At 39.8% G+C, this 27181-nt stretch overlaps 1 protein-coding gene across 1 annotated transcript in view; it reads right to left on the bottom strand.

Moving 5' to 3' along the window:
* LONP2 (lon peptidase 2, peroxisomal) overlaps positions 1 to 27181 on the bottom strand; it is a 124264-nt gene that overhangs the window by 11603 nt on the left and 85480 nt on the right. Inside the window, exon 12 of the mRNA XM_036751625.1 lies at positions 6433 to 6575. Within this exon, the coding sequence (XP_036607520.1) occupies positions 6433 to 6575 (143 nt within the window). The remainder of the gene's footprint in view (positions 1 to 6432; positions 6576 to 27181) is intronic.

Here is a 27181-nt window from a genome sequence, read left to right as displayed (position 1 = left end):
TGTAGTCCTCCATCACCTCCCACCTGGACTGTCTGAAAGCACCTCCTGGTTTGTTCTTTCTCACTCAAAATCTCTCTTCAATCCATCTCAACTCAGTTGTCAAGCTGAATTATTTTCCTAAAATGTAGGTTTTAGGAACCTACATCAGTCTCCTATTCAATAAACTCCAGTGACTCTCTGTCACCTTTAGGCTAAAACTTAGAATTTTTTTTTTTTTTTTTTTTTTTACCGTTCAAAGCCCTTTATAAACTAGTCCCTTCCTACTTTTCACCATAGCTCTCCTCTATGGTTCTCTGATGCAGTGACACTGGCCTCTATCTTCCAACGCACCTCCATCTCCTGACTTCCCCGGCTTCTTTCAAGTTTCAGCTAAGGTCTCACTTTCTGCCAGAAGCTTTTCCTAATCCTTAATCTTAATGCCTTCTCTTTGATATTACTCCCAATTTATCCTCTGTGTGTATGTATGTATGTGTATACGTGCATGCATGCCATGTGTGTATCTTGTTTGTACATAGTTGTTTGCATGTTTTCTCATCCATTAGATTATGAGCGCCTTGAAAGGGACTGTCTTTTGCCTTTCTTTGTATCCCTAGAGCTTAGCACAGTGCCTAGTTCATAGCAGGTGTCTAATAAGTGCTAGTTGACTGACTCAACCTTTCTGGGCCTCAGTTTCCACATCTGCAAAGTAAGAAGTTGGACTATATTATTTTGATTATCCCTTTCAGCTCTAATACTCTATGACTCATGTGAAATGATTACAGAGGAAATTTAAAGTGCTTGAGAATAAGCTTTTTTAAGCATAAAGAGTTTAAGAAGATACATCGGATTCCCTGCCGTCTTGGGGAGGGACAGGGGGAGGGGAGGAAGAAAATCTGGAACTCAAAATCATGTGGAACTGAGTGTTGTAAACTACAAGTAAAAAAATCTTAATTTAAAAAAAAGTTTAAGAAAACTTCACATATAAAAAAAATTTGTCAATTTTACACCATTCTCGTTTACTAAACAGCTCTGAGATCTAGATAAGACACTGAGTTACTACATGTATTGTTTATGTGTAAATGTAATCTACATTATATACAATATAGGCCTATGTAATATACACATAAACACACGTACACTAAAAGAGACAATTGCATTTCTTTTAAAATTCTAAGACCTTTTATTTTGCCTTTATCTTCAGCACCTAACTGTGTCTGACACAGTACAGGTGCTTAGTAAGTGCTTATTTGAATTGATGTTTACTTCTCAAATTCAGACTGGCTTTCGTTTAGCTTAAATTAACAAATCTTTTCTGCTCTTCTCTAAGGCTAGCCTGACATTTCTTACTGATTACTTCAGACCTATGATAAGAGAGGAGTTTTGCCATGTTTCATAATATAAATAATGAAGTGGGTCTTTTTTTAAATACTCAAATGACAACACAAGTGCTGAGACAACACAAGTTTTATGGCCAGTCTGTATATAGTACTCAATAATATTTAAATCACAGTTACACATGTTTTGGGACAGTTTTTGGATGTTTCTGTTGCAGCCACAGTATCCACTAGTGTAACCATATCACAAGATCACAGAACATTAAAGTAATTGACACACATGGCTTCGCAAACGATCAGTCATTTTTCCACATCTATTTCAACAGTGTACAAAAGCAGCAGGCTCCATTCTGTGTTTCAGTGATGGGTGCTGGGCCAATCGATTATCATCACATTATTGTTACCTGTAAATGCCTGTTGTATGGGACCATTAATTCTTTTAAGCAAAAGTTTAAATATGCAGAGTTGTGCACAACATGCACAGTCTAACAGGTGATAACCATGAAAGATGCATACAGACCAATTACATACCATCAGGGTTGTCTTGGATGAGTGACTGTGTTTGATCTGTGTAAGATGAGAGGTTTTTTTTAACTATTAATTTTTACATAGTAAAAAAGCCTGATACATAATGTTCTAAGGCTCACAAAGCTCTTCTCCGAACAACCCTCTGAGGTATCCCCATTTTACAAATGAGAAGACTGAAGCAAAAGTTAAAGGACATCACAAAGGTTAAAGGACTTATTAGGTAGATCACAGGGTTTAGAGCAAGAAAGAACTTAAAAATGATCTTGATCGATCCCCTGCTTTTATAGATGGAGAAACTGGGTCCTAAAGAAGGTGAGTAAGTTGCACCAAGTTAGACAAGTAGTAGCACAGTTCTTTATAGCAGCTCCATTAATGATCACATACATATAGGCAGGCATCAGAGCCAGGGCTAGAATAAACAACTCATGAATAAGAAGAGTTCTTTCTCTACTGTATCATGACACCCTTCTTAATTTCTGATGCTGTGATTCTTGGGGACACTTGATATGGTTATGCTCCTTTCTTTAACAGCTTCCTCTGGTTTCACTGAAAGTTAAGTGAGATATTCACTCTTAAGTTTTCAAAATGTCACTGGCTGGACTGGCTTGATGCTTTGTCTTTTCTAAGGAAAGATTAAATGAAACCAAGTGATTATCCTTAAAAAAAGCCTTTGTTTTTCCTCTCTTTTGCTATATAATATACAGCCTAATGGGCATGGAGAACCATAGGAGAGGTTTCTCTTCATTTGCTTTTTAGACTTTATCATAATCTTTACAAAGATACTTCTACCCTGAAATTACCAAACCAATACTCCTTCTAAAGTTCTAAAATAGAAGTGTCATTTATAAAATGACTTCCCATGCAATTCTTGATAAATGGGAAATTCTCTTTAGGTTAATACACTATTGGAGATAGGTTAATACCAAAATTACAGCAGATTCTAAACCACAAAAGGGTTGCAATGGGTCAGCCACAAAAAAATGAACTCTACTGAATCTCCCACATAATGAATCAGGTATATTAAGACTACAGACAGGAGAAATGACTTCAAACTTTCCTTAAAATAGATAACATCAAAATTGTAAGGAAGAGCTGATGCCTGATCTCTAAATAAGGCTGGAATTTAAGAAGACCTTTCCAGGACTAAGCTGTGTCAACTGACATAGGGCCAAGAAAATAGTTGGATGAAATTTTTTTTTTCAAAGTAAAATTATGTTTTTTGCATCAATTAATGCACCTGGGTTAACTAGGGTTAACTCTCATTAGAGGCATTTTAAACTTCTAACAAACATATCAGTATTTAGAGTGTGTGTGTGTGTATGCGGGCGTATGTGCATGTGTGCATGGACAGGGCAGGGGGTACAGTTTAAGGGTTTGCTGGTGTCTCAGTATGGTGTTAGATGATTTCTAAAATCTGAATGGAATCGCAAACTGCAAGCAAAAATACAATACTGATGTTAGAGGGGCCTAAAATCCTGTGGCCAGAAAACTAGATAGCACAAAAGATGCTTTGATTGGTTGGTTTTCTGAGACAGAAAACTGAAGGAATTTGCATGGGAAAAACTAGGAATATTTATTTGTTATTCTAGGCCTCTTTTATAACTGCCAACTACAGTAAGACTTCTCTAAAGTCAGAGCTAACTGTTCTTATTTGGAGCTATCTTTGTGTTGAAAGTAACCTATACGGCACTCTCCCTAAACCACAGGTACACAAGCGTCAAGAACCCATGTGACCTTGATCATTTGGGAAATTCAATCTGACAGTGAGGTGGGAGTGGGAGTGCTGGGGGGGGGGGGGTGGTGGTGGTCTAGCTCACTAATACATTAGACAACTTTAAAAGTACTCTTAGCTAGATGAGATGGATCCATGCGGCTGATTGTTACAAATTTCTCTTTGTTGAATCTTAGAGAGAAGGCAACATAACTCTTTTTATATTCCTGGTAGCTATTGACGGTGCCTTGAATATATACACGAATTCAAGAAAGATTTGTGGTTTCATTGGCATAGGACAGAAACGATAACTGACATTTATATAGTTCTTCAAGATTTTCAAAGTGTTTTATCTTAATCTTTTCTCATTTAAACCTCACCATGATTGTGTGAGGTACCATGGTTATTATTCCCGTTTTATAGATGAAGAAACTAGGCTAAGATGGCGAGTGATTTGCCCTAATGCCAGAGGTGAGATATGTACTCAGGTCTTCTGACTCCACATCCAGCACTCTATCCTCTATGTCAAGGCTGTCCAACCGTAGGTTTTTATTGAAACAACAGGCAATATATTTCGATTTGCTATTTTAGTGAGACCTCTGTGGTAGCTCGGCTTTGTTCACTAAAGCATTTATGTAAATTTCTATGCTTGTAGGTAGGCGCGTAAATCGTGCTGTGGGCTGCATTTTGGACAGCCCCGCTCTGTGTTATATCCCTGCTTATGCCTTGCATATATAGTAGGAGTTTAGTACACATTTGACCAAATTTTTTAGAAAGCACTAAAAATGGTATTTTACCCACCTGGCATTTTCTCCCTAAACCTAACTACTGGGGAGGCAGGGAAGCAGGACTTAATGTTTCAGCTTCCCAACTATAGCTTAAATTTTTGTAGTACTTTTCTCACAACACCTTTGTGAAGCATAGTAGAGAGTCTAAGAAATATTATCCTTTTTATAGAGATGTGGAATCTTGAGAAACATAGAGCAGTGAGGTGAGTTAGGGCTAATGCCCATTATTAATGATCAGACTATCTAGACAGTTTTGAGAAACCCCCCAGAACATGGCCTCCTCTGTAAGCTTGGGGAAGAAAAGTGTCTGTCTTCTGAGACCTAAGCTGTTGAGCTCAAAGAGGAAATTTGGAAAGGGTACCAAGATGTTGTGGTATATTATCAAACTACCCTCCAGATTCGTGTAAGTATAATAGGGCTCATTTGTACACAGAATAAAAACTCTATAAGCAAAGTGAAGTGGAATTCCTTCATTGGGCATTAACTATTTAGAACTGTTAAACGGTGCTTATAAAATTTCTAATCAATTCCCCTTTGTTTTTTTCCTTTGTCACAGCTCCTAGAGTTCCAGACTACCTCCAAAAATAATACCAATAAAGAAGTTTGGAGGAAGGTTGAAGTGTATGTCCACCCCACCCTCATGGATTAGAGCCGGATGTGATCTCCAAGATCATCTAGTCTGATCCCTTCATCTGAACCAGTGAAGTGACTGATAGCCTGAGGCCACAAGGAGGATAGTGCAAAGCCTCTGAGATTCAAACTCAGGGGCCTCTAAGTCCAAATCCACTTTCCACTTTTCCACATTAGTAACATGGACCATTCTGGTGTTGCCCTAATCTAATTATTCACAGTGAACTGCTAGAACATACTTTTGCTAGAATTAAATTGATTAAATGGATTAAAGTGGCCCCACTGATACTGCAAAGTCACAGTTTATCATTTTCCTCACCAAACCATTTTTAGGGCTTTATAATCTAGAAGCTCAATGCCCAGAACCCCAAGGTTTTATCAAGTTCAAGTGGATTATGTTACCTTAAGGCCTTAAAAATCCTGCAGAAACCCTATTTGAAGGGCACTCTAAGTCCTACAAGCAAACCCCAATGATTCTGACAGATTCTGCTCTCCATTACAGCTGCTGCCCAGGACTATAACCTTTATTTATGAACTGAAAACGCTATGCAAATACAAACCCGTTTCCATAAAAGGGAGTATAAGATAAGGCTGCCTCACTCCTGGTGTGACTCTGGTCAAACAATTTCCATTGATAGTCATTCCAAATGTCCAATAAGGATTATTATTTTCTGGCACTCACCCTGTGTTGAAATGTACCTTCATGTCATAAATGAGGTGCTGGCTGCATTGCACTTCTGAATAAAGATGTGCCAAAAAAAAAAAACAACAAACAAAAAACCCCTACTAATATTAACAACACTTTCCCCCCAAAAGTTTTCCTAGTGGCTTAGCTAAATACAAAAACAGAATAAAATGCATTAAAGAAGACTACCTCAGTCACAGACAAATATCTATTTCAAGCAACTTCCTCCCTCAAGTTCTCATGTCCATCCCAGCTCTGCTATGGTCTTGGAGCTCAGAGGGGATGAAGTTTGTGAGATGTAGGAAGGAAAGGAAATGGGTGGAGACGCACACACGAGTTTGAGCTGAAAGGAAACAACAATAGAACAGCATCCTGAGGATGGAATCTAGGCCTGAATGGGCGGTCATCTCTGGTGCTCATTTTCAAGCAGTTATCTTGTACTAGCTCTCCCCCCAATCCTAAGAAATCCTACTTTTAAAGGAAATATACACCAAGAATACAGATGTGCAAAAAAGGAGACCTGTTACACTAGAGAAAGTTTGTGGCTTTTCTCTCAAAGTGGGATTGGATAGTGGGAAAAAAAAGCAGTGCAGACTAGATCATAGTAAAGGGAGACCTTGATGCCACTTTTGTGCCACATGGAAAACAGATCTTAACTGTAAATAAACAAAATAGAAAAGACTACTACCCACCTCAACTCCACATCCAAATTTCAAAACAATAAGCAATGGCTAGATTAAACCATTTTAGGATAAACAGAGAAACAGGAAAAGTCACCTCCATTTCATACATCGGTGGCCCCAGGATATCTTTCAGTGCGTGAAAATCAATCAAGATAGGCATTTCAGGTGGCAGGGCCAGGTCGGGTGTGTCACTGATGGATTCAGGTTTTGCTTCTTCTAGGAGGTGTTCTCTGCACCCTGATAGAGTAAATTTAACAATCATAAGAGCTTCAAATAATGGAACATTTGTGGCATAGTTGAAGGAATGCTAGACAGGGAACCAGAAGATCAGGAATTTCCTTCTAGCTGGTATATACTTAATAGCCATGTAACTCAAGGTAAGTCACTTACCCTATCTACCTCACAGAGATGCTGGAAAGAAAGTCTTTGTGATCCTTAAAAGTAGTAAATATATGTATTATTATATAAGCATTCTGCAATCTGCCTCATCTAACAACCTATTTGAAAAGACAAATCAGAAGCACATTAATTATTCTAAAATTAAACATTTCATCTTACTGATGTGTTGAGGCAGAGAAATCCATTGTCAATGTTAAAAATTAAAACTCCATGGGTGATTGTGTGTATGTGAACTAACTTTCAAAAGTCCCTGGAGGGAGATACAAGGTGATGAATTTAAAGGCCAAATATTCAAAGACCCAAATGCACCCTTTTAGTGGTATAGTAAAATCCATGTCCTAACACCATTTTGACCCCCTCCACTCTTGATTAAACTTGGCACGGCTTGATGAAGTCTTAACTTTGTTGGCAGGCACTCTGAATTTGGAAAGGACATTCACCATCATGTGCTGTGCCTCTCTCATGAGTGCACAGGTCAACTGTAATGATATGATTTACCTTTCTGAAAGGCAAGGAGGAAGCCTAGTAGAATCCCTTAGAATAATGGGCCATTTCCTCCCTGTCTTCTCCTGATCTGACTAAAGCCTAGAATGGCTAATTATTGGGGAAAAGCACAGACTCATTTAAGTTTAAACTATCCTAACAGGGATAATGGATGATGGATGGATGGACTATGGATGATGACAAAAAGATCTATCTAGCTACCACTTTAAGCTTTACAGAGTTATACAATAGATTAACTCATTTGATTTTCACCTCAAACTTTTGAGTACTCACTGAAATGATGAGACTAAGGCTCAGAGAAATTAAGCAACTTGCTCATGGTCACATTAAATATTAGAAGCAGGATTCAAACCCAGGGGCAGCTAGGTAGATAGAATGCTAGGCCAGGCACCAGGAAGATTCATTTTCCTGAGTTCAAATCTGGCTTCAGACACTAGCTGTGTGACCTTGGGCAAGCCAACTAACCCTGTTTGCCTCAGTTTTGTCATCTGTAAAATGAGCTAGAGAAGGAAGTGGCAGACACTGCAATTATGAAGAGTCAGACACAACTGAACAACAACAAAAATTTAAACCCAGGTTTCAAATTTTACAAACCTAGAGCTCTTTCTGCTACATATAATGTTGCTTTTCTGAGAAGTCCTATCTGAAACAGAAAAGGGGGCAGAGGGAAGCGGAAGAGAACTAGCATTTATTAAGTGCCTGTTATGTGCCAGGTACTTGCTAAGTTCTTTACAAGTATTCTCATTTGATCGGCAAAACAACATGTGAGGCAGTTGCCTTACTTATCCCCATCTTACAGTTGAGGAAACAGGGTCACACATTTAATAAGTGTCTGAGGTTAGATATGAACTCAAGTTCCCTTTAATTCTAGGCCCAGTGCTCCATCCACGGCATCACTTAACTATGGAAGGAAGGAAGAAAAGAAGAGAGGGAAGGAAGGAGAGTGGGAAGAATAGAGGGAGGGAATTATATATATTTGTGGGCAAGACATCTAGCAGGAAGGATCAGGAGTGAAGGGGGAAAGGGATAGAAAGATGGGAAGGGCAGAAAATGTTCACTACCATTCGCTGTATTTCTTGAAGTTTTCTAAACCATTCTATTCGTTACTGTTCCATGAGGCTAGGACCCTTTTGGAATTGTGCACTCTCTTCCCTTTTGATACAATGACTTCCTCTTGTCTTCCCCCCACACAGTCCCTTCCTTTTTACTCTTCCTAGTTTTCCTGGACAGCAGAGACTCCAGCTTCATCTTTTTTTCTTCCCCCTTTTTCAGTACCTAGCACAGGATCTTGACAACAGTGTACATTTAGTCTGTTGGCTTAACGTCATCCCCCCCCCACCCCAGTAAACAATGTTTTATTAGTTTTTTTAATATCACAAATTTAGATGCACTCACAAAATATCAATAGGCAATGTCTGCCAGAAAATATTCTTTGATTCCAAAATAATGTTGGTCCTATCATCTTTTAGAAATGATTGCTATACTCAATTGTTATATAATCACAAAATCAGTCAGAAGGGAAATTTGAGGCCATCTAGTCCAACCAGCTGCTGCAAAGATTCCCCTTTTGCTACAGAATTTTTGGATTCCAGGGGCTATCTTCCTTAGTGGCAGGAAAAAGGAAAAATGAGGGATTTTTCAAACAGATCCAGTCAGAGAAGCTTCTAGTAGTGCCATCAAGATTGGGCCTTGAAATAAGGAAACTGCATGTTGGGGCATACATGAGTCAACAATCTTTCAGAAGAGGAGGACTGTGAAGGGGGCTTTTTGCCAGAATGAGGTATGTACCTTTCTGGGATTTTCACACCGAGTTTTCTACTCTATTATTTCTACTACCCTCATTGAGTCTGCCCAAGTCAAAGCTGCCCAATGCAAAGTATGGGGTTGTGCTTTTTAAAGTAGGTCCACTTGGCACTTAAAGAATTTCTACTTCCATAGTCCTTCCTAGATGTCAGGGGCCAACTTATTCTGGGGTGAAGGAAGTGGATATTTTCAGAGACGCAGTTTTGAAAGCTTTCTCTGGTTCCAGTAATGCCAAGGAGGCCATGGCTTCCAACCCTGCCTGCTTAGGGCACTCTCCTTTCCAGAGAGGCAGGCTGAGAGGGAGCTTTGTGGAGCCAGCAGGTACTGGTCCTCCAGGCATCAATGGACAGTGGGAGGGAGGCAGGGAGGGTTTGCACACCTAGGAGCTAATCTTGCCTCCACTAGATCCTCCCCAAGTTTAGTCAAGTTTTCCTTTGTCTACCAACAACACAGCCAGTTGAGCCCTGTTCAATTCAACTTAATAAGCCCTCTACCCAGCACTGGAAGTCCTGAAGGCATCTGCTGTCCTCTTCTGTAGTTCTAGCATGGTCTTGGCCTGTGTTTACTAATTGTTCTGAATCATGAGGGGCAACAAAGGGGAAAGCCCTGAAGGGGTCTTCTGAGATGAGGTGTGAGCTTGGGAGTTCTTTTGATGCCTTCCAAGGGTCTCAAAAACTAGGAAAGTTGCAGGGGCGGAGGGGGCCTGTATAGCGAGATTCCTGCCACCATGGTGATCTTCAGTGGGCTACACAGGCCTCCAGCCTCTCATATCTGACCTGGAAGGGCTTCTGGAGGCCCTGGGCTAAGCTCAAATGGGCTGAGAAGCTGACTGACAGGTCCTGAAGCCAGCAGGGAAATAAGAGCAAGGTTGGGATGGAGGTGGATGAGGAAGGAAGATGATCCACTTCATTCTTAAAGAGATATATTATCTATTCATCTAAATTTATTTGGGATTGAAAATTGAGATATTTGGAGAAACCCTGAGATGTTACTAAGCCATGAATTATTATCCTATATCTTTTAAGTTGGTGGTGGTGGTGGTAGGGTGCTCTGTGTTCTTTTTTTCTCCCATCAATGCTAAGATGGACTCATGATGGAAAATATATAATTGAACATATGTCCCATTAAAGTTTAAAGCCTTTGCTCTACTGAGTCTCCTCCACCTACCTTGAGTAATAGCTGATATTTATAGTATTTTAAGGTTTTTAAAATGTTTTACATATATTTCCTTCTTGATTTCTAAGTAATCTGCAAAGTTTAAATTTCTATATAAATGTTAGCTACTATTAGAAATAATCTAGACATGCTGTGTGCTCCCACTCTGTGGATATTTTCTAAAGAGATGGCACAGCTTACACCTATAAAATCTTCCCCATCTTTAAACTCAAGCATCCCTCCAGGCCTAGTTAAAATCTCACCCCCTCTATCCCTTATGAAACCAAACCACATTAGTCTTTTCCCTTCTTCAACAAGCATTTCAATCAACAAACATTTATCAGGTATTTACTATGTGCTAGACACTGCTAAGCGTGGAACCTTCTTGCCCTCCCACAGCACTACGTCTCTGTCATGTAGAACCTGGCACTTAATCATCTGTTTTATTGTCTTCTAATTGTTATGTTCAGGCGCCCAGCTAACTAGACTGTATGCTCATTAAGGGCAGGGGCTGCAGCCCAGACTTTTCATCATATGTTGCTATTTTCCAAAGTCCTCGCCCTATCTCTTCCATCTAGTATATGTGTGACTAAGTGTCCTCACCTGGAAAATGAAGCTAGCAGCACCTATCCAATCTGCCACACAGTGCTGCTGTAAAAGGACAAAATGGTTTGTGAGTATGAAAGAGCTCAGAAAACCACATGACAATACAACTTGGGGGTAACATGTGTTGTGTTCTTGGAAAACATCCACGAGGGAGGAGCACACAGCAGGTCTAAGTTATCAGTAATAGTAGCTCACACCTATATAAAACTTTAAAGTTCACAAACTACTCAGAACACATTATCTCGCTTGAAATTCGCAGCAACTCCTCAAGGTGGGTTCTATAGGTAACATCCCCATTTCACAGCTGAGGAAACCGAAGCTTAGAGGTCAAACGACTTGCTCATGTTCACACAGCCAGTGAGTGCTGAGGCAAGGACATGGACCCAGGCTCTCCCAACTCCATCCTACTGTCTTGTCATTGTTCCTCTGAACTGCACAGGAGGAACAGGAAGGGTTAATTTTATTTACAATCTAAAAGTGGCAGTGAAGGAGCTGTCTCTGGTACTGGCTGCTCAAAGGCAATGGTAGAATCTATCTGCCTATTAAATGCTGTGGCTCCCACCGTGGTCAATAACCGAGGACTGGCTAAACTCTTTATCTGACCTTTGTGCACCATGCAAATTTGCAGGTTACAAGCTTAAGGTTTAGGGAAAGCGTCTAAGTGTTTATAGGGAGAAGTATCATCATTTAATTAAAATTAATGATGCAAGCGAAACAGGATACTGAGGTTTCATATAATGTACTTAAGGGGCTGCAAGTGTTCTCTGTCTTCTGGGGTCTGTGATTTGCTTCTTTTTAGACCTAATTACTGTTGCCAGTCTGTATTATGCTGTCACAGGAAGAAGTAATGCAGAATGGGTGAAAGCCAATCCACAATTATGTAACAACAGTTTCAGGACATCCAATCCTTTGCTATGTGAAACGCTGAATTTGGTACAAGGCCTGAGAATTCATTTGGGCCAAGGGTAACAGGTTTGGGGCGGAGGGAGGCAGGGATGGGAAGAGAAGCTACTTACATAGTTAAGGCTAGCAGCACTCACCATAGAAAAGCTGGCAATTTGCCTTAGGCTATAGAAGCAGCAGTTGAGTTATGAAAAATTCAATAAAGTCCCAACTAATCTGCACTTCAAAATGGGATGCCATTAAAACACCAGCAAGAGACTCGATCTGTGATACAGTGCCAGGACCTCTGGAGAGAGACCACAAGCCAGACAGAAGGCACAACACGCAACCAGGGGTGAGAACAGGGAAGTGCTAGATCTTAATGGGAATGTGCATTTTGAGCCCTTAAAGAAAATCCGGTTTTATAAAGAATGCTATCGTTCAAGGGGAAAAAGAAATATTTGCCATTGGAGAAGACTATGTCTGTGGTCACCTTAAAGTCCCAGGCACAAAGCAGTCAACCCTAAGGCAGAAGCCACTCTGCAGTCATGGCTGACAGGAAGGAAAAGGGATGTGGAAGGACCATTCTATCAGTGCTATTCAGCTTTGTCAGTGTTTCCTATGTGTACAACTAACAACTATGTGTGGTACATGCTTTACCATGTCAGTTTGTATCGTAACATGAACAGTCAGTCAGACAGTCCAGGGAACTTTGACTTTGTCGCTACTGTCCAGCACTGCCACTGGAAAGAATAAACACACCCCAAATCTCAGACCTTCTCTAGACTAAAAGGTCCACCCTTCCTACTGGAACAGTGTCATATTACCTACTAAGTTCTTCTTGAGGCCTAAAAAGAAGCACAGTAGAGGCATCTGGGTTAATCATAGAGTTAAAAGCAAACAGAGGAAAATGCTGTGTCTGGTCTGAAGAAAATATGCATGGGAGCACTGCATAATTCTAGAGAACAGAAGGCTATTGATGTGACTAGATTAGCTGTTACCCTTCCCCCATCCCCAGAGGAATGAACAGTGTGTCAAAAGGAGAGTCCTCATAAAGCTTTCCCACAGAAAAAGGCATCAGTGGCTACCTCAGCAAAGTGCTCTTAAACAGCTGAGAGCAAAGTTTGATATTTGTTGTTTAAAACAAAATCAATTCCACAATCATGCTTAAAGAGGTTTTTTTTTTGACAGGGGTGCAATGTTGAGTTTTGGGGGTCATATAGCATGAAACCGGTCAGTAAATAAGAGTTTTGAATTTTGGCTCTACCTACAACTGACTCACTCTTTGGCCTTGAACAAAATCATTTACCTTCTATGCATCTGGGTTTCCTCATCTGTGTACTGGGATAATTAACAATGACCTCAGGGAGGTTGTTGGGAGAGTTAAATAATGTTTGCATGGTGCCTTAATATGAAGAAATGAAAAGCCTTGAATTACATCATTAGATCACTTTTCAAAGTACCTTTCTAACAAATTATCAGGATGAAAAATAATCTCAAGTTACCTTTCCATTCGCTCTCCAATCCACTTTACCTGAAGATCAGAGAGTGTTCTTTTTTTTTATGATCCTCCCAAAAGGTAACGCTCTGCTAAACCCTATATGTTATTTACATGTTGTTTTTGCCCTGTGGCAGGGGGTAGTACCTTGGTACTTAGAAGAGTTCCTGGCACATAGTAAGTGCTTCATAAGTGCTTGTTGACTGACTTGTCCAAAGTCACCAGAGGCTAAATTAGGATTCAAGGCTTGCTTTTACACCCAGGGATATATTCAGGGGCTCCAACGGATAAGCTCTGATGACAAGATGACAAACTTTACCAGGCCTGACAGAGAGTGTAGTGGTTCTACTCATGGGCCAATTGAGGCAAATGACTAATTAGAACAAGGACTAGTAGCAAGAGCTATGAACAAATACAATATGAGAACTGAGAATCTTGTTCTAAAGTATTAAGAGCAGGGAGACTTAAGTAATGGCCTACACAGATTGGGTGATAGCCATGGCAAAAAGACAAATGACTTCTGTAAACTCAAAAGTACCAGTCCTTTTAGAAGAGAAAGTAAAACAACTTGAGAAATATCTCTCCACTCTTAAGGGGGAAAGGAGTGATTTTTTTAAAAAAGGAAGTTCATTTATTGTTACTGTTCCAAATGTACAAAAAAAAAAAAGAGGAAATAACACCTAATTCAACTCCACCCCATCCTAACACATTCTAACACAAATAACACAGATTCTAACACAAATAATCCTCCACTTACTTCCAGCAACCCCCTCCCCCCCAAATATCAACTGGTCCTGGTATTTCCATTAACAGTGTACCTAAATAAACAGCTTAGAGAAAATTAAACAGGATTCAAATGACATCCCTGCTATCCACTCATCCCCTGTGGCACTGGTTTCCCTATCATGGGTAAAAGTCCTTATACAAAGTGGTCTGTTTGTGGCTGCTACTTTAGAGATCTTCCTTTGCCTTCTATTCGGATTTTTTTCTCTTGAATCACAGGAGGATTTACAGGTTCTCTTTCTAAGTAGTTAATAAAGTCACTACTTTTATGGAACCTTTATATTTCTGTAGATTCTGCTTATTATTGGCTGGAGAGATGTAGTAGGGGAACCTCTGACTTCATATGAAGAAGGTACCTCACTGCTGTAGCAGCCATATTTGCCATGACAATACTGGGATCTTTGTTGAGCTTTTCTTCCAACTCTTTGTACCTGGGCTCCAGGGGCCATAAAATAACATCAGAACATCTTTATCAGTAGTCACAATTTGATCAAAGTTCTAAGCAACCACTACCTTCACAGGTCCATCATTATTCTCTGGGATTGGCTCAGACTTTAAGTAACTCCTCAGGATGCCATCAAAGGAATTTTTTAGGAATTGCTCAGGGCCTTCTCTTCATGGAGAACTCTTGCATAACACATTTCTCTCCTTTCACAGTTTTGATGGCCACAGCAGGCACATCCCCAAAGGTCCTTTTCAAGCCAAAGTCAGAAAGTTCATGGCTAAAAAGTTTTGTGACTAGCAAGAGCCAAGTTGAGTTTCTGTCAAGGTTTCAGGAATTTCTGTGCCACCATCATTACTCTTTTTCCAGTAGTCGGACGGACCTTTTAGCATTCATCTCAGAGTCCACATCATAGTAATCCAAGTAGATCCTTGCCCTGGACTAAGTCTTTGTTATCTTCTTCATGTGAGGGCAAATACCAAAAATGTTCTCCTGGATAAATTTTTTAAATTTTGTCACTGGTTATCTTTTCCTTTGTGTACTGTATAGTGTTTTCCTCAAATCTGTTAGCGAGATGTGGAGGCCAGAACAAAGCGATACCCTCTCCATGAGGATCATACTTCCTCCCTAGATCATCAACAATGGCATGTGTGCAAAGTGGTAGTTTTCCCTCAAGTTTGTAGCTGCTTTCAGGAAGTCTGAGACAGATTCAATGAATAAGTCTTTGAAGAAATCCAGCATGGAAGTAGCTTTGTCACTAATGAATCTCTCAAAATCTTCTGTATTTGTGAGAGGAATTGAAGCCTGCCTCTTCTTCAGATGACTCAAAATTCCATCACTGACTCCATATTTATTACAGGTATTTGAGTTGGCAGTACAATCAGCCTTCGCTAAAGGAACTATTCCTTTTAGCCTAGGTACTGAAACTTCATATTCTGGGGCAAGCCTCTTACAATGTCCACACTAGGGTCAGAAGAACTCTACTAGCATGAGGCGGGCACTGCCTGTATCAGCCACTTGTCACTGGAAGTTGTTGTCCGTAAGCAGACTGGAGGTGGCCAGGAGCAGAGCGAGGTAATGGCACATGGCCATGATAGTGAACAGAGTGTCAAGGCAGGAAAGCAGTGGGGGTGGGGTGAGGGGAGGTAGGCAGGACCAGTCCAGGTGTTGTCTCAGCAGCTCACATGATGTCAGGAGCAATTTTTTAAAATGTGAAATAGGCTTTGATGTTAAAAGAAAAAGGAAAAAGGAACTGAAGAGTTGGAGAGGAATTCTTAGTGTCAGGAAGTTAAAAAGTAAAAGAAAATGACAGAGAAGAAAAAGGAAAGAATTACCAGTGAATGTTTGGAATTAAGTAACAGCAATGAGCTCTTCCCTAAGAGGAGGAGAAAACCAGACCTTATGAGAAGTGCTGCTTTATCTCTGAGGAATAATACTGCGGATCCACAGGTACCATCCTATAAAGGGTCAATGAAGAGATCAGTAGTGGAGGTGCTGAGGGGATAAAGATGAGAAAGGCAGATCTGGACACAACAGCTAAGTAAGAGGAGTTTATCAGAGAACAATGGAGGTAGAATCAAGATGGTAGAAGGAGACTTTAGCAACTTCTCTTCAGCTTACCTAGAACCTCTTCCACACTGACATAAAAACTGAATTCTGAGCAGGCAAGTCAAGACAAAATCACAATGAGTCATTTTTTCCAGCCCAGGGAAGATTAAGGGGATAGAAAGAGAGGTCTGCAGACATTGGGGTGGAGGCCAGAAACACAGCGCTATAGAAATGATGCTGGCTACAGGGCAGCAGTAGCACTCAGGGATATTAGAGGTACCAAAAACCTGGTCAGAAAGATATTCCAGGGGATCCCTGATTAGGCACCATCTGAAAGTTCTGTCACCCATTCACCAGTTCTGGGTCACAGTTCCTGGACAAGAAGAAGCAGATGCAGTTGTAAGGGAGAACGGGTCATACTTGGGTAAGGATCAGAGTTATCGACCAAGAGCTCTCTCTGGATCACAGCACTTTGGAAGCACCAACAACTTACAGGACGCCAAACTTATCCATGAAAGTAGCAGAAGGATGTAAAAGTAAAAGACAGCACCCCCACCCCACAAAACAGAGCTCAACTCTAACACAAAGCCCAAAGTCAAGAAAAAGGCTGGGAAAATGAGCAAACAACAACAAAAGAACCTGTACGCAAAAAGCTATTACGGTGACAGGGAAGCTCAAGAACAAACTCAGAAGACAACTACTTAAAAACATCTACAAGTAAAGCCTCAAAGAAAATACTTATGGGACACAAGCCCAATAAGAATTCCTAGCATGGATAAAGAAAGAGATTTAAAAAAAGGTTTAAAAATTCTGATAAGAGCAGTAGAGGAAAGGATTTCAGGCAGGGCAGGCAACCTTCTGTTTCATAACTGCAAATAATAACAGATTTTCTAACAAATATTTGTTGTGTCCCACAATTGGAAAGCAGCTAAAAAAAACCGCATCTCTCTTCTGAGACAATGCATTCCTTCCAAACAATGTTTCAAAGCAGCAAGGGACAAAACACAAGGATCAAATCCTTACTGATGGGAATGTGCCTGTCTCTGGTCTACGATATTTCTATCACAATGGCTGCTATTAAATTCACCATGTGCAAGACACGAATGAAGCGTCATTCTAGAGATGTTCATGAGAGCAGCAACTAGGAACGAGTGGACATGAAGAAAAATTACAAGTGATAAGTACAAACTCTAAGGTAGAATACAGTAGCTTTCTATTCATATTGCCCTTAAAAGACAATAAGTCAGTCTGAAAACGGAGGAGAATATACATCAGAGAACAGTTTGTATGGTGACAACTCCAAGGAGAGCAGGGTCTGAGAGTGGTCAAAGTAGCATCCTCCTAGAGTGTGACACAGGAGCACGCAATTAAAGTTTTAAAATATGACTTTAACACATGACCATGTTCTTAGTGCCAGAAAATTCTGTTCTCTATTACCTGCATTTCTTTTGTAATTTCAATATGCTTTGAAAGCTTAAAGCCACAGAAGACAGGAATACACAGGGGGCACAAGTTTGAGTTTGCAATGTTGCTGAGGGCACACAATTTTCAAATCAAATCATGACTAAGATTATCAGAAATTTTTGTCATTTAGTCTAGCAGCAAACAATAAAAGCCAAGGGAGCAAATATTCTTTTGTTCCTTTCATCAACCTAATGACAATGTTGTTCATGGGCACAGAGAGATCTTAGTTCTTTCAGTTCCAACCAGATTTGGGGACAGAGGAAGAGAAAGTATGGATAAACAACAGTACTGGAGTATTGCCCCAAGAGATAGCTACATGTGTGAGAGGTAGGGCCAGGTCCTGTATTGGTTCCCTAGAAGCAGCAGGCATGGCCTCATGGGGTTACCACAGTGACCACGAGAGGAATTTGTAGCTACAAACTCCTCAGGGGGAAGGATTAAGTTTTTCCTCTAAGCAGCTATTGCGCAGGAAATGGTCAAATGTCACTTTCCACCCATTTTCCTTTTGCCACAAGAACATAGTTTAAAATCAAATCAGGTCTGAGAGTAGAAGAATCAATGCAGCACACAGTTTAAAGTTCTATGGGAAAAACGTGTACTAGTGGTTTCATGTGCTTTGGAGGAAAGAGTGTAGTGGTTTAGCGTCTCTTAGCAGGAGAGATGAAGCTTTAGGGGACATTGGACAGAGAGCTCAGACAAATAAAAATAAGCCTTATGACAATATCTGGTCTTTTTTCCCTAGTAGGGATATGAACCCAGCTCATTAGAGATTCCTTTTACTTATGGTGCTCTAATGGAACTTTTTTTTTAGAAAATAAGAATTTGAATCTTCATTGAGTGATTACATGCTAATTTCTCCTATTTTTTCCTACAATTCTCATCGACATTTATAAAGATCCAACTCTGGCCGATATTTTCTGGGCTAGCAATAAATTAAAAACTAATGCATTTGGCATAAGAGTAAAAGGTGTTTCTCCTGCCCTGTCAAAACCAAGTGAAGGAACCAGAGATGCTGACCCTGGAGAACAGAAGAGTTGGAGCAGGGGAGTAGCAGTGATGAGGAAATAGCAAGCTGTCTTGCGAAGGGCTGGCATATTAAGAGGGGATTAAATTTACTCTGTTCGGCCCAAATTGGGACCAGACTCCAGTCTTCCCATCTCTAACACTCTTTCCATTAACTCCTCTGCCTACAGCAATCCTGGAAAAGTCATCTCAAGTCAAAGAGCTCTATATGGTGGGACCTACAGCCCTGTTTAAATGATGTCTTTACTGACATAAAACTCTGTTGAGTTTGACAGAAACGAAGCTCCACTCTCCAATAAGATATAAAATCCTTGAAGACAGGATGGAATAAAGTTGGATTATTACTTTTTCTTTTTGGTGTGATCCTAGGATTTCATCTGTATGGGGAACCAGTAGTATGGAAGTTCCCTCTGCTAATGCAAATTGGAAATATTGTATAACATACAGTCTTAGAACAGATGTTGAGGGTGCCAAGAGACTGAATGACTTGCCTAGCTTCAGATAAGCCAGTATGTATCTGAGGCAGGACCTGAACCTGTCTGTCTTCCTGAGTCAGAGGCCACCTCTCTATCTGGATTGCTTATACCATGGCCTTAATTTTGTCCAAGGGGAAAGAAAAGACAGTAAATATAGTGTTATTTTGCCCCAACAGCACCAGGACTATTTTTCTCTCAATGAAAATGAGTTACATTATGAAAACTGTTCATTACTACATTGGTTAATTCATCTCGACATGGAGTACTCATTTTCCTTTGAAAACTTTGTGTGTTATACATGAAGACTGAGTTGTGTTTCAGAGGTGATATACAGTTTAGAGATCAGCTCTCTGACATATAAATACTTATGAGTTGCTTATGAGCAGCAGCCTATGAGGAAGAGAGTTCATGTGCTAATCAATGAGTGGGAGTCACGTTGGCATTTCATCTCTGTAGTGTGTGTGGGTATCCATGGGTCCAGTTCTGTTGATGATACATGCAGCTTTGCTCTTAGTTGCTTATGTGATGGGGCAGAATGGTTTGCATGAGTGCAGATCTGACAGGGATTGGGTTATTTTTTAGATGCAGTCAGCTTTGGAAAGAAGAATAGATGCAAAAAGATCAGAAGTGGCTGTTCGTATTTCTTAGACAGCAGAGAAATAAATGGTAGAAAGGTATGCCTTAAAAAGCTCGCTTGTCAGAAAGCAAAGCCATAAACACAGGCAGAGGAACAAAATGATCCCTATCTGTAGGTGACATAATGGTTTACGCAGAAAGTCCTAGAAAAAAATTAAGTATTGGGATACGAAATACAGCTCAACTGCATATACTGCAGTAAGTCTGAAATACCTTCTGTTAGGAAAGCAGGAAAGGAAGGGGTTGTAATTTAGAAAACAAAACAGAACAGAAACACCAAAGTTATTTCCAACTAGCCAATCGTTGCTATCAGTTTGCTAGTTTCCAGAAAACTCTCTTTTCAGGCAGAGGAAGTGTACTAAGTGCAACTGAGCCTCTAGTTACTGACAAGCACTACCATGATGGTGGAGCCAACAGATTTTCATTCTAATTTTTCAGGAAAGTGCTTTTGATGGTGAAATCTATGGACTAACTGCCCCAAAGAACCTGCATGTCCTCAGCAAGCTGTAGTGAACCTTCCCTGTCAAAAGGATCATTCTGCTTTTTGGGCAGGTTCCACAACAAACACTAGTAAAAGGTTTTAAAGAAAACAAAATGTTATTTTTTCATGCTGACCAATTGATTGCCACTGACTGTTTAAGATCAAGACTCGGCAGAAGTTACAAATCTGAACCATTTCTGAACTATTACGGGGGTATACCTATTTAGACTGACCAGGGAATCCACAAAGACAACTGCACAGAAAACCAGTTCCCCTTCCACTTGTGCCCATCACATGGAGGAAGCCATTTTGACAAACTCATGCTTCCCATGTCTATTAACTACTTTTTTAAAAAGCAACAAATAAGTTACAAGTTCTGCAACGTATGTACCTTAACCAAGTTTTCAGAGCTTAGTCAATAAGGACCCAGAGAGCTGGTCTACAGCTGACTTCAGGGCAGGTTGCTCTTCTCGTAGCATCAAACAAAGACATGCATGGGCCCTTCTCCACTGCCCTAGTTTGCTGTGTTAATGTTACCCGCCTGATTTGATCATCTGTCATTCCCTGTGTAGGCTGGGACACTGTTCTTGGAAGTTTCTTTTAAATGGATCGGTAGTTAAATTTGTAAAGGCCATCTGCCTCATATAAAAAAAAATAAATCAATGACCATTTCTTCTGTGTTCACATAACTCAATTAGTAAGGCTAGGCTGATAAAGTACGACGAGGACATATGCCAAAGACCACACCATCTTTTTTACATGATTGATTAAATGGAACTCTGACCTCACAGACTATTCTATAATTTTAAGTTTGTGTCTTCCAAAGTCCAATTAAAATAATTAATTGCTTGCTTTATCATGTTGTAGCTTCCTTTGCTGCTACTTTAGAGCAGACGCTAACCATAAAGAAAAGGTGAGGAATTCATTAACAACTTAGGTCTAAATTGGTGTGTCTATATAAAAGACTGATTATAAAGATGAATATCCAATACCAACTGATAAAACTGACATTACATTAAAAATTATTTTACTTGTTTGTGTGAAAATGAATGTTTTCCTAGTTAAAGTTTAGAAAGTAAGCCTCTAAATTATTTGTGGATTTTGTTTATATCCCTAATAGACAAATTGGCTCAAACAAATATACATTTTAATCAAAAGGAAGCTCTCTTACAGTAGGAAAACAATGTAGTAACAGCATCAGACAGGAATATATGAAATGTTGGCCAGACTACACAGCTTTGTAGTATATTTGTCAAATATATACAGAATACATCTATAGAAAGCCATAATCTCTAGATCTAAATTTTTTATAACCTGGGGTTGACAACCCCCCCCCCCCACCCTCCCCAAAGCCAATTAGCTGAGAGGATCCCTACAAACAAAGAAGCATTAAGGACAAAGAACCTGTATCCGACAAATTAACTAGTCTATTGCTTACTTTCTGATTTCCTGGAACCAGAAACCCCTGGAAAAATGAAGCAACCCACCCCGCCACCAAAGTAGTTGGTCAAGATGTAAAACTAAATCTCAAAATTTTAAGCAACTATCTTTTGTTTTCACAAGACAAATCAAGATGAGTGCCCAATCACTAAAGTCATCCTTAATTATCTGATGCAAAAGGCCTATATTATCATAATAATTACATTATCCAAGGTTCAGGAAAAATTTAGTTTGGTTTTAACTCAATCTCAAAATGAGCCCATAAGCTAAAGAACACCCAAAGCCCTAAATACAGCAGCCTCCAACACAGTGCTCAAAGGCTTTCTCACCAGCATAAGAGAAGCATTATTTCAGAAATCTAAAAAAATTTGACACCTGAAGATTGTAATAATCCTCACCAAGCAGCCAAATAATCCTGTTTGTGGCTATGAGGTTTGTAAGCATGTGCAACTTACTCTCTATTCTTCTAAATCCAGCCAAAAAAGAAGGTATAGATTTGGGCTGGAATTTTTGGGAACCGCAACATGCTGCCAAGCATCAGAAAAGCCAAACGATCTTTCTACAGTGATCGCTCAACGAAATGGGTCTAAGAAAGCACCCATGGCTCCAAACTTAAAGTACAATAAAACATTTAAGGGAGTTAACAAGTATAAAAATTTGTTTCAACTGCTATAAAAAGGGACTTCCATAGGCTGTGGGTGATGTGTACAGATAGGGCTCAGGACTTCAATTTCCCCTTAGAGATACAACAAAAATGAATAACTAACTGTTCTTAACCATTTGTTCCAAATAATAAGCTTTGTAGGGAATAACTTAATCCATTATTTATGCATTCCAAGAAATATCACTAAACAACTGTTTCAATACCTGAGAAAAGGAGGATATCAGAGGAAGGTAAAAAGTGACATAACTGGAAAAGAACAAATCAGACTTTTAGAAAGATACTGTTCTAAGGTATGAAGAAAACCAAAAGAAAAATCATCAAGATTTACTTATTCAGTGCCATATTGGTCAATCTACCAAAGAATTATAATATAGAGCTAGAAAAAAATAACAAAATTCATCAAGACCAAAAAAGAATATCAAGGGAATCAATTTGTTTTTTAATGGAAAAGAAGGAAGCCTAGCAATACCGGATCTCAGACTATATTACAAAGCTATAATCATCAAACAATTTAATGCTGGGTAAGAAATAGAGAGACTGATCAGTAGAAGAATTAGGCACAGAATATACCAAGGAAAATGTGTACAGTAACCCAAAGATCCCAGCTATCTGGGGCTGGAACTCACTGTTCAACAAAAACTGTTGGGAAAACTGTAAATTAGTCTGGCAGAAACTAGGCAAAGACCAACATCTCACACCATACATCTATGTGAGAGATGATTTTCAGTGAAGTTTCCTCAGTGCTAACGAACCACACTCTGCTAGATCAGTTTAATCTTGTTCCTCCTGGCAAACAACACAGGTCTCTCCTGATTGGGTGTCACCAAATCGGGTAAAAGGATATGGAGGACTGAAATATCGCTCTCTGATAGGTTAAGATTCTTTTGCTAATTAGGATTGAAACACTGCTTTTTGATAGGTTAGAATTCTCAAGCTATGAATAATTATGCTAATAAAGGATTGTAGGCTGCAACTTTCCCATAGGACAAAACTCTGCTGGGATTGAAATGCTTTGTACCAATTAGCTAACGCTAGAAGGAAGATTGTGAGCTCATTCTGCTAACCAATGGTGGAGTGAGACAGGGGTCCAGGGGCTGGCTTAGAATAAGGATATAAGAAGTCTGTGAGCTTCTGCAATTTGCACTCCCTACTATAGCTGCTTGAACATCTGGGGCTGTGCCCTTTCTCATGAGAAAGAATAAAGACCTTTTCTGATCTCTGACTCAAACTCCGAGCTCCTGAATTTGACCCAATGATTGCTGTAACACATAATTGTGGAGCTGTAACACACATCTACATAAGTTAAAAATGGGTGCATGATTTAGACATGAAGGGTGATGTCATTAGTAAATTAGTATAACATGGAAGAAATTACCTGTTGGATTTGCAGAGACAGGAAGAGTTCATGACCGAACAAGACAGAGAGGTTCACAGGAGATAAAATGGATAATTTTGATTAAATAAAATTAAAGTGTTTGCACAAACAAAACCAATGCAGCTAAAATTAGAATAAAAGTAGTCAACTGGGGAAAAAATCTTTGCAACAAGTTTTTCTGAGCAAGGTCTCATTTCTAAGATATATAGAAAACCAAGTTAAATCTATGCCACCCCCCTCCCCCCAAAAAAGCCATCCTCTACTTGCTAAATGGTCAAAGGATATAAACAAGTAGTTTTCAGAGGAAGAAATCTAAATTATCAGGAATCAGATTTTTTTTTTAAAATGCTCTAAATCACTAATAATTAGAGAAAAGCAAATTAAAATAACTCTGAGGTATGGCCACACATCTATCAGATTGGCTAAGTTGAACAAAAAAAAGGAAAATGACAAATGCTGGGCTGCAGGAAAATTTGCTGGTAGAGTTGTGAGCTAGTCTGACCATTTTGGAAAACAATCTGGAACTATGCCCCCAAACCTATAAAACTGTGCATAACCTTTGAGTCAGCAATACTGCTACTAAGTCTATACCCCAAAGAGATCAAAGAAAGAAGAAAAGGACTAATATGTACAAAAATATCCATAATGGCTCTTTTTTGTGGTGGCAAAGAATTAGAAATTGAGCCCATCAACTAAGGAATGGCTGAACAAGCAGTACATGAATGTGATGTAATTCTGTTTTGCTATAAGAAATTATTCCAGGGATGGTTTCAGAAAAATCTAAGAAAACTTGTATGAACTAATACAAAGTGAAGTGAGCAGAATCAGAAGAACAATTTACACAACAACAGCATTATTGCAAACATAATGAATACTGAAAGACTTAGTAACTCTGACTGACAAAATGAGCAGGCACAAGTCCAAAGGACTCATGACGAAACATGCTATCCACCCTCCACAGAGAGAATGGATGGACTCAAGGGTGCCAACTGAAGCATATTTATTTTTCTGGACATAGCTAATTTGAGAATTGGATTTCCATAACTATACATATTTGTAATGGACTTTCTTTTTCTTGCATCTCAGTAGGAGGGGAGAATATTTGGAACTGAAAATAAAATAAAATTGAATTAAAAGAAAACCAGGATGTTTCAGGATTAAAACTTCACAGAAGGTAGAAACAGGGCTGCTTGGTTTTCAGTAACTTTACAGTATTTGCCACCAATATGAGAAAGAAATTTACACAATGGTCCATGGTATAGACTGGAGAGTGGCTATGTTTCAGGGGTATGGAATAGCAGAGACACTCAGTGAAAGGGACAAAAGCATCTGCTTTTCTCAAAGAGACAGCTTCCTGATTTGGCCATAAAGGAACAACAAGTAGAAATAAAATCAAACACACAAAGCAGGATAAGGGTTCCAGGCTTTGAGGGCAAGCTCAATAGAAGGAAGCTGAGTGGAGGCAGTCTGGGTCATGCAGCAAAGGGCCCCAGGGAAGCAGAACCAGAGCAATTAAAAAAAAAAAGGCTTGGACTTCTCTTGATCACTAGGATTTGAAGAGGCAGAGGCAGAACAGCAGGAGAGAGGAAAAGCATGCCTAGAAAAGGATCTCAGGGGCTTTAAGTACTTGGAGGAAGCAAAAGGAGGAGGGGAAAATAAAACACAAAAGACTCCCCCAACCCCAAGTCCCAGGGTGGGTAGAAACCCTAGGGCTTTGCTGAATCTCCCCCCCCCCCCCCCCGATCCCCCCATTCTAAGTGTATTCTCTTTTCTTTTCTTCTCCCTCACAAAGAATTTGGAAGGTTTAGGTTTGACCATTCACCCAAGGTTCCCTGGTCTTTTCAGATGGACTTTGTGCTTATCAAGCCATTTCAAAATATATTTAACTCTAAGCTTTTCAGAAAAGGTCAAACTGGCTAACAAGGTAGGGTAGTCAGCAAAAGTTTCTCTTCCACTACTTTTGAGCTCAACCTACAGTTTCCCCTCTTGAAGTAAAGCAGACTCAGGAGAGTTGAGATATCAACCAAATACCATTTCAACACGCAACTCCCAAAGAATGAGAGCCAGAGGAGAACTTGGGGACAGACTGAACCAGTTACTGTATATGATTGTGATGGGATACTACTGTGTTGTAAGAAATGATAATCAAGATGCTCTCAGAAAAACCTGGACTTCCATGAACTGATGCAAAGTGAAATAAGGAGAACCAGGAGGACAGGGTAGATGGTAAACTACAATACTGTATGATGATCTACTGTAAATAACTTAGCTATTCTCAGCAATACAATAACCCAAGACAATTCTGTAGGACTTATGATGAAAGGTGCTGTCCGTCTCCAGAGAAAGAACTGATAGAGCCTGAATGCAGATCGAAGAAACTTTTTCTTTTTTTTTGTCTGTGTTTTTTCCCAACAGCATTACTTACATGGAAATGTGGTTTGCATGACTACACATGTATAACCTATGTCAAATTGCTTGCTTTCTCAGTGAGGGGGGGAGGGAAGGGAAGGAGAGAAAGTGGAACTTAAAATTTGAAAAAAGAATGTTAAAATTGTTTTTACATGTAAATGGGGAAAAAAATTTAAAAAATTTAAAAAAAAAAGAACTTGGGAACAGAGAGAGCAATTGCCAAGTTAGGTCAAACTAAAGGTCCATCCAGGTCAGGATTCAGCTGCCAATAGACAATCAAAGAATATTCCATGGGGGTAGTGTCCCTCACCTTGAAGGTTCAGCATAGTCCAGATCTTTGGCACAACCATTTATGGCAGATCATCAATCTGTCCAACTCCTGTTTGAATCTATTTACATTTGTTATCTATTGCTTCGGTTGCTCGCCATGGCAGGAATGCCTTTTCATCTACACTTCTGACTCCATTAAGTGCTTCCTCTTCCAGCAAGACTTTCTTGATCCTTCTAGTCGGTAGTTACCTCTCCCCGTTGGATCTTAACTCTCTTCAAATGTATTATACTGTATACTATAGCTATCAATGTGGGTTTTATAGTCCCTACTGAACTGTAAATATCATGGGGGTAGGAGTCCTGTCTTACATATCTTGATGCCTTTGCCAGTACCCTCTACTCACCGCTGGCCTCTAAAAATGCTTTGTATTCTACTGTCACCTATCCTACCTTTTCAGTAACAATATATTTAGTGAGTTGATATATTTAGTGAGTTGATAACTCACTAAGAAGCAGATTTCCTTTTTATTTCTTCACACAGATCCTGACAGAGACAGGCTAGGACAGTGGCAGTGCCCACCCTCTCTACCTTGTTCCCAGGCCAGGCTCCACAGCCATTACTGACAGAAGCAGTCACTGTGGCCAGCTTTGTTCACTACTGACATTACCTGCTGATCAACTGCTGCTACAAGGCAGGTAAGCCCAAGGACATGGGGAATAGCAGCGTCCCTCACAACACTAAGTCTGTTTCCAGCCAAGCTCTGGCAGTCATCATCCAGGGAACCAACTCGTGTGGAAATGAGGCCTACTGGCTGTTTCTGTGGGTAATACGGCCTTGAACACCTCGGCAGCCGCATTGACTGAAGATTCAGAAAAAGTTCTCGTCACCAAATTTCTCAGCATTAACGAATGGTTCAATGTCAGAAACAGAAATGATTTATCAATAGAAACGACTTTAAAGAAAAGGCACGACCATCTGCTTCGG

This window comes from Trichosurus vulpecula, chromosome 3 (assembly GCF_011100635.1).
Source record: "Trichosurus vulpecula isolate mTriVul1 chromosome 3, mTriVul1.pri, whole genome shotgun sequence".
Lineage (NCBI taxonomy): Eukaryota > Metazoa > Chordata > Mammalia > Diprotodontia > Phalangeridae > Trichosurus > Trichosurus vulpecula.
Note: the sequence above shows the minus strand (reverse complement) of the source record. Positions and strands in the feature narration are given on the sequence as shown.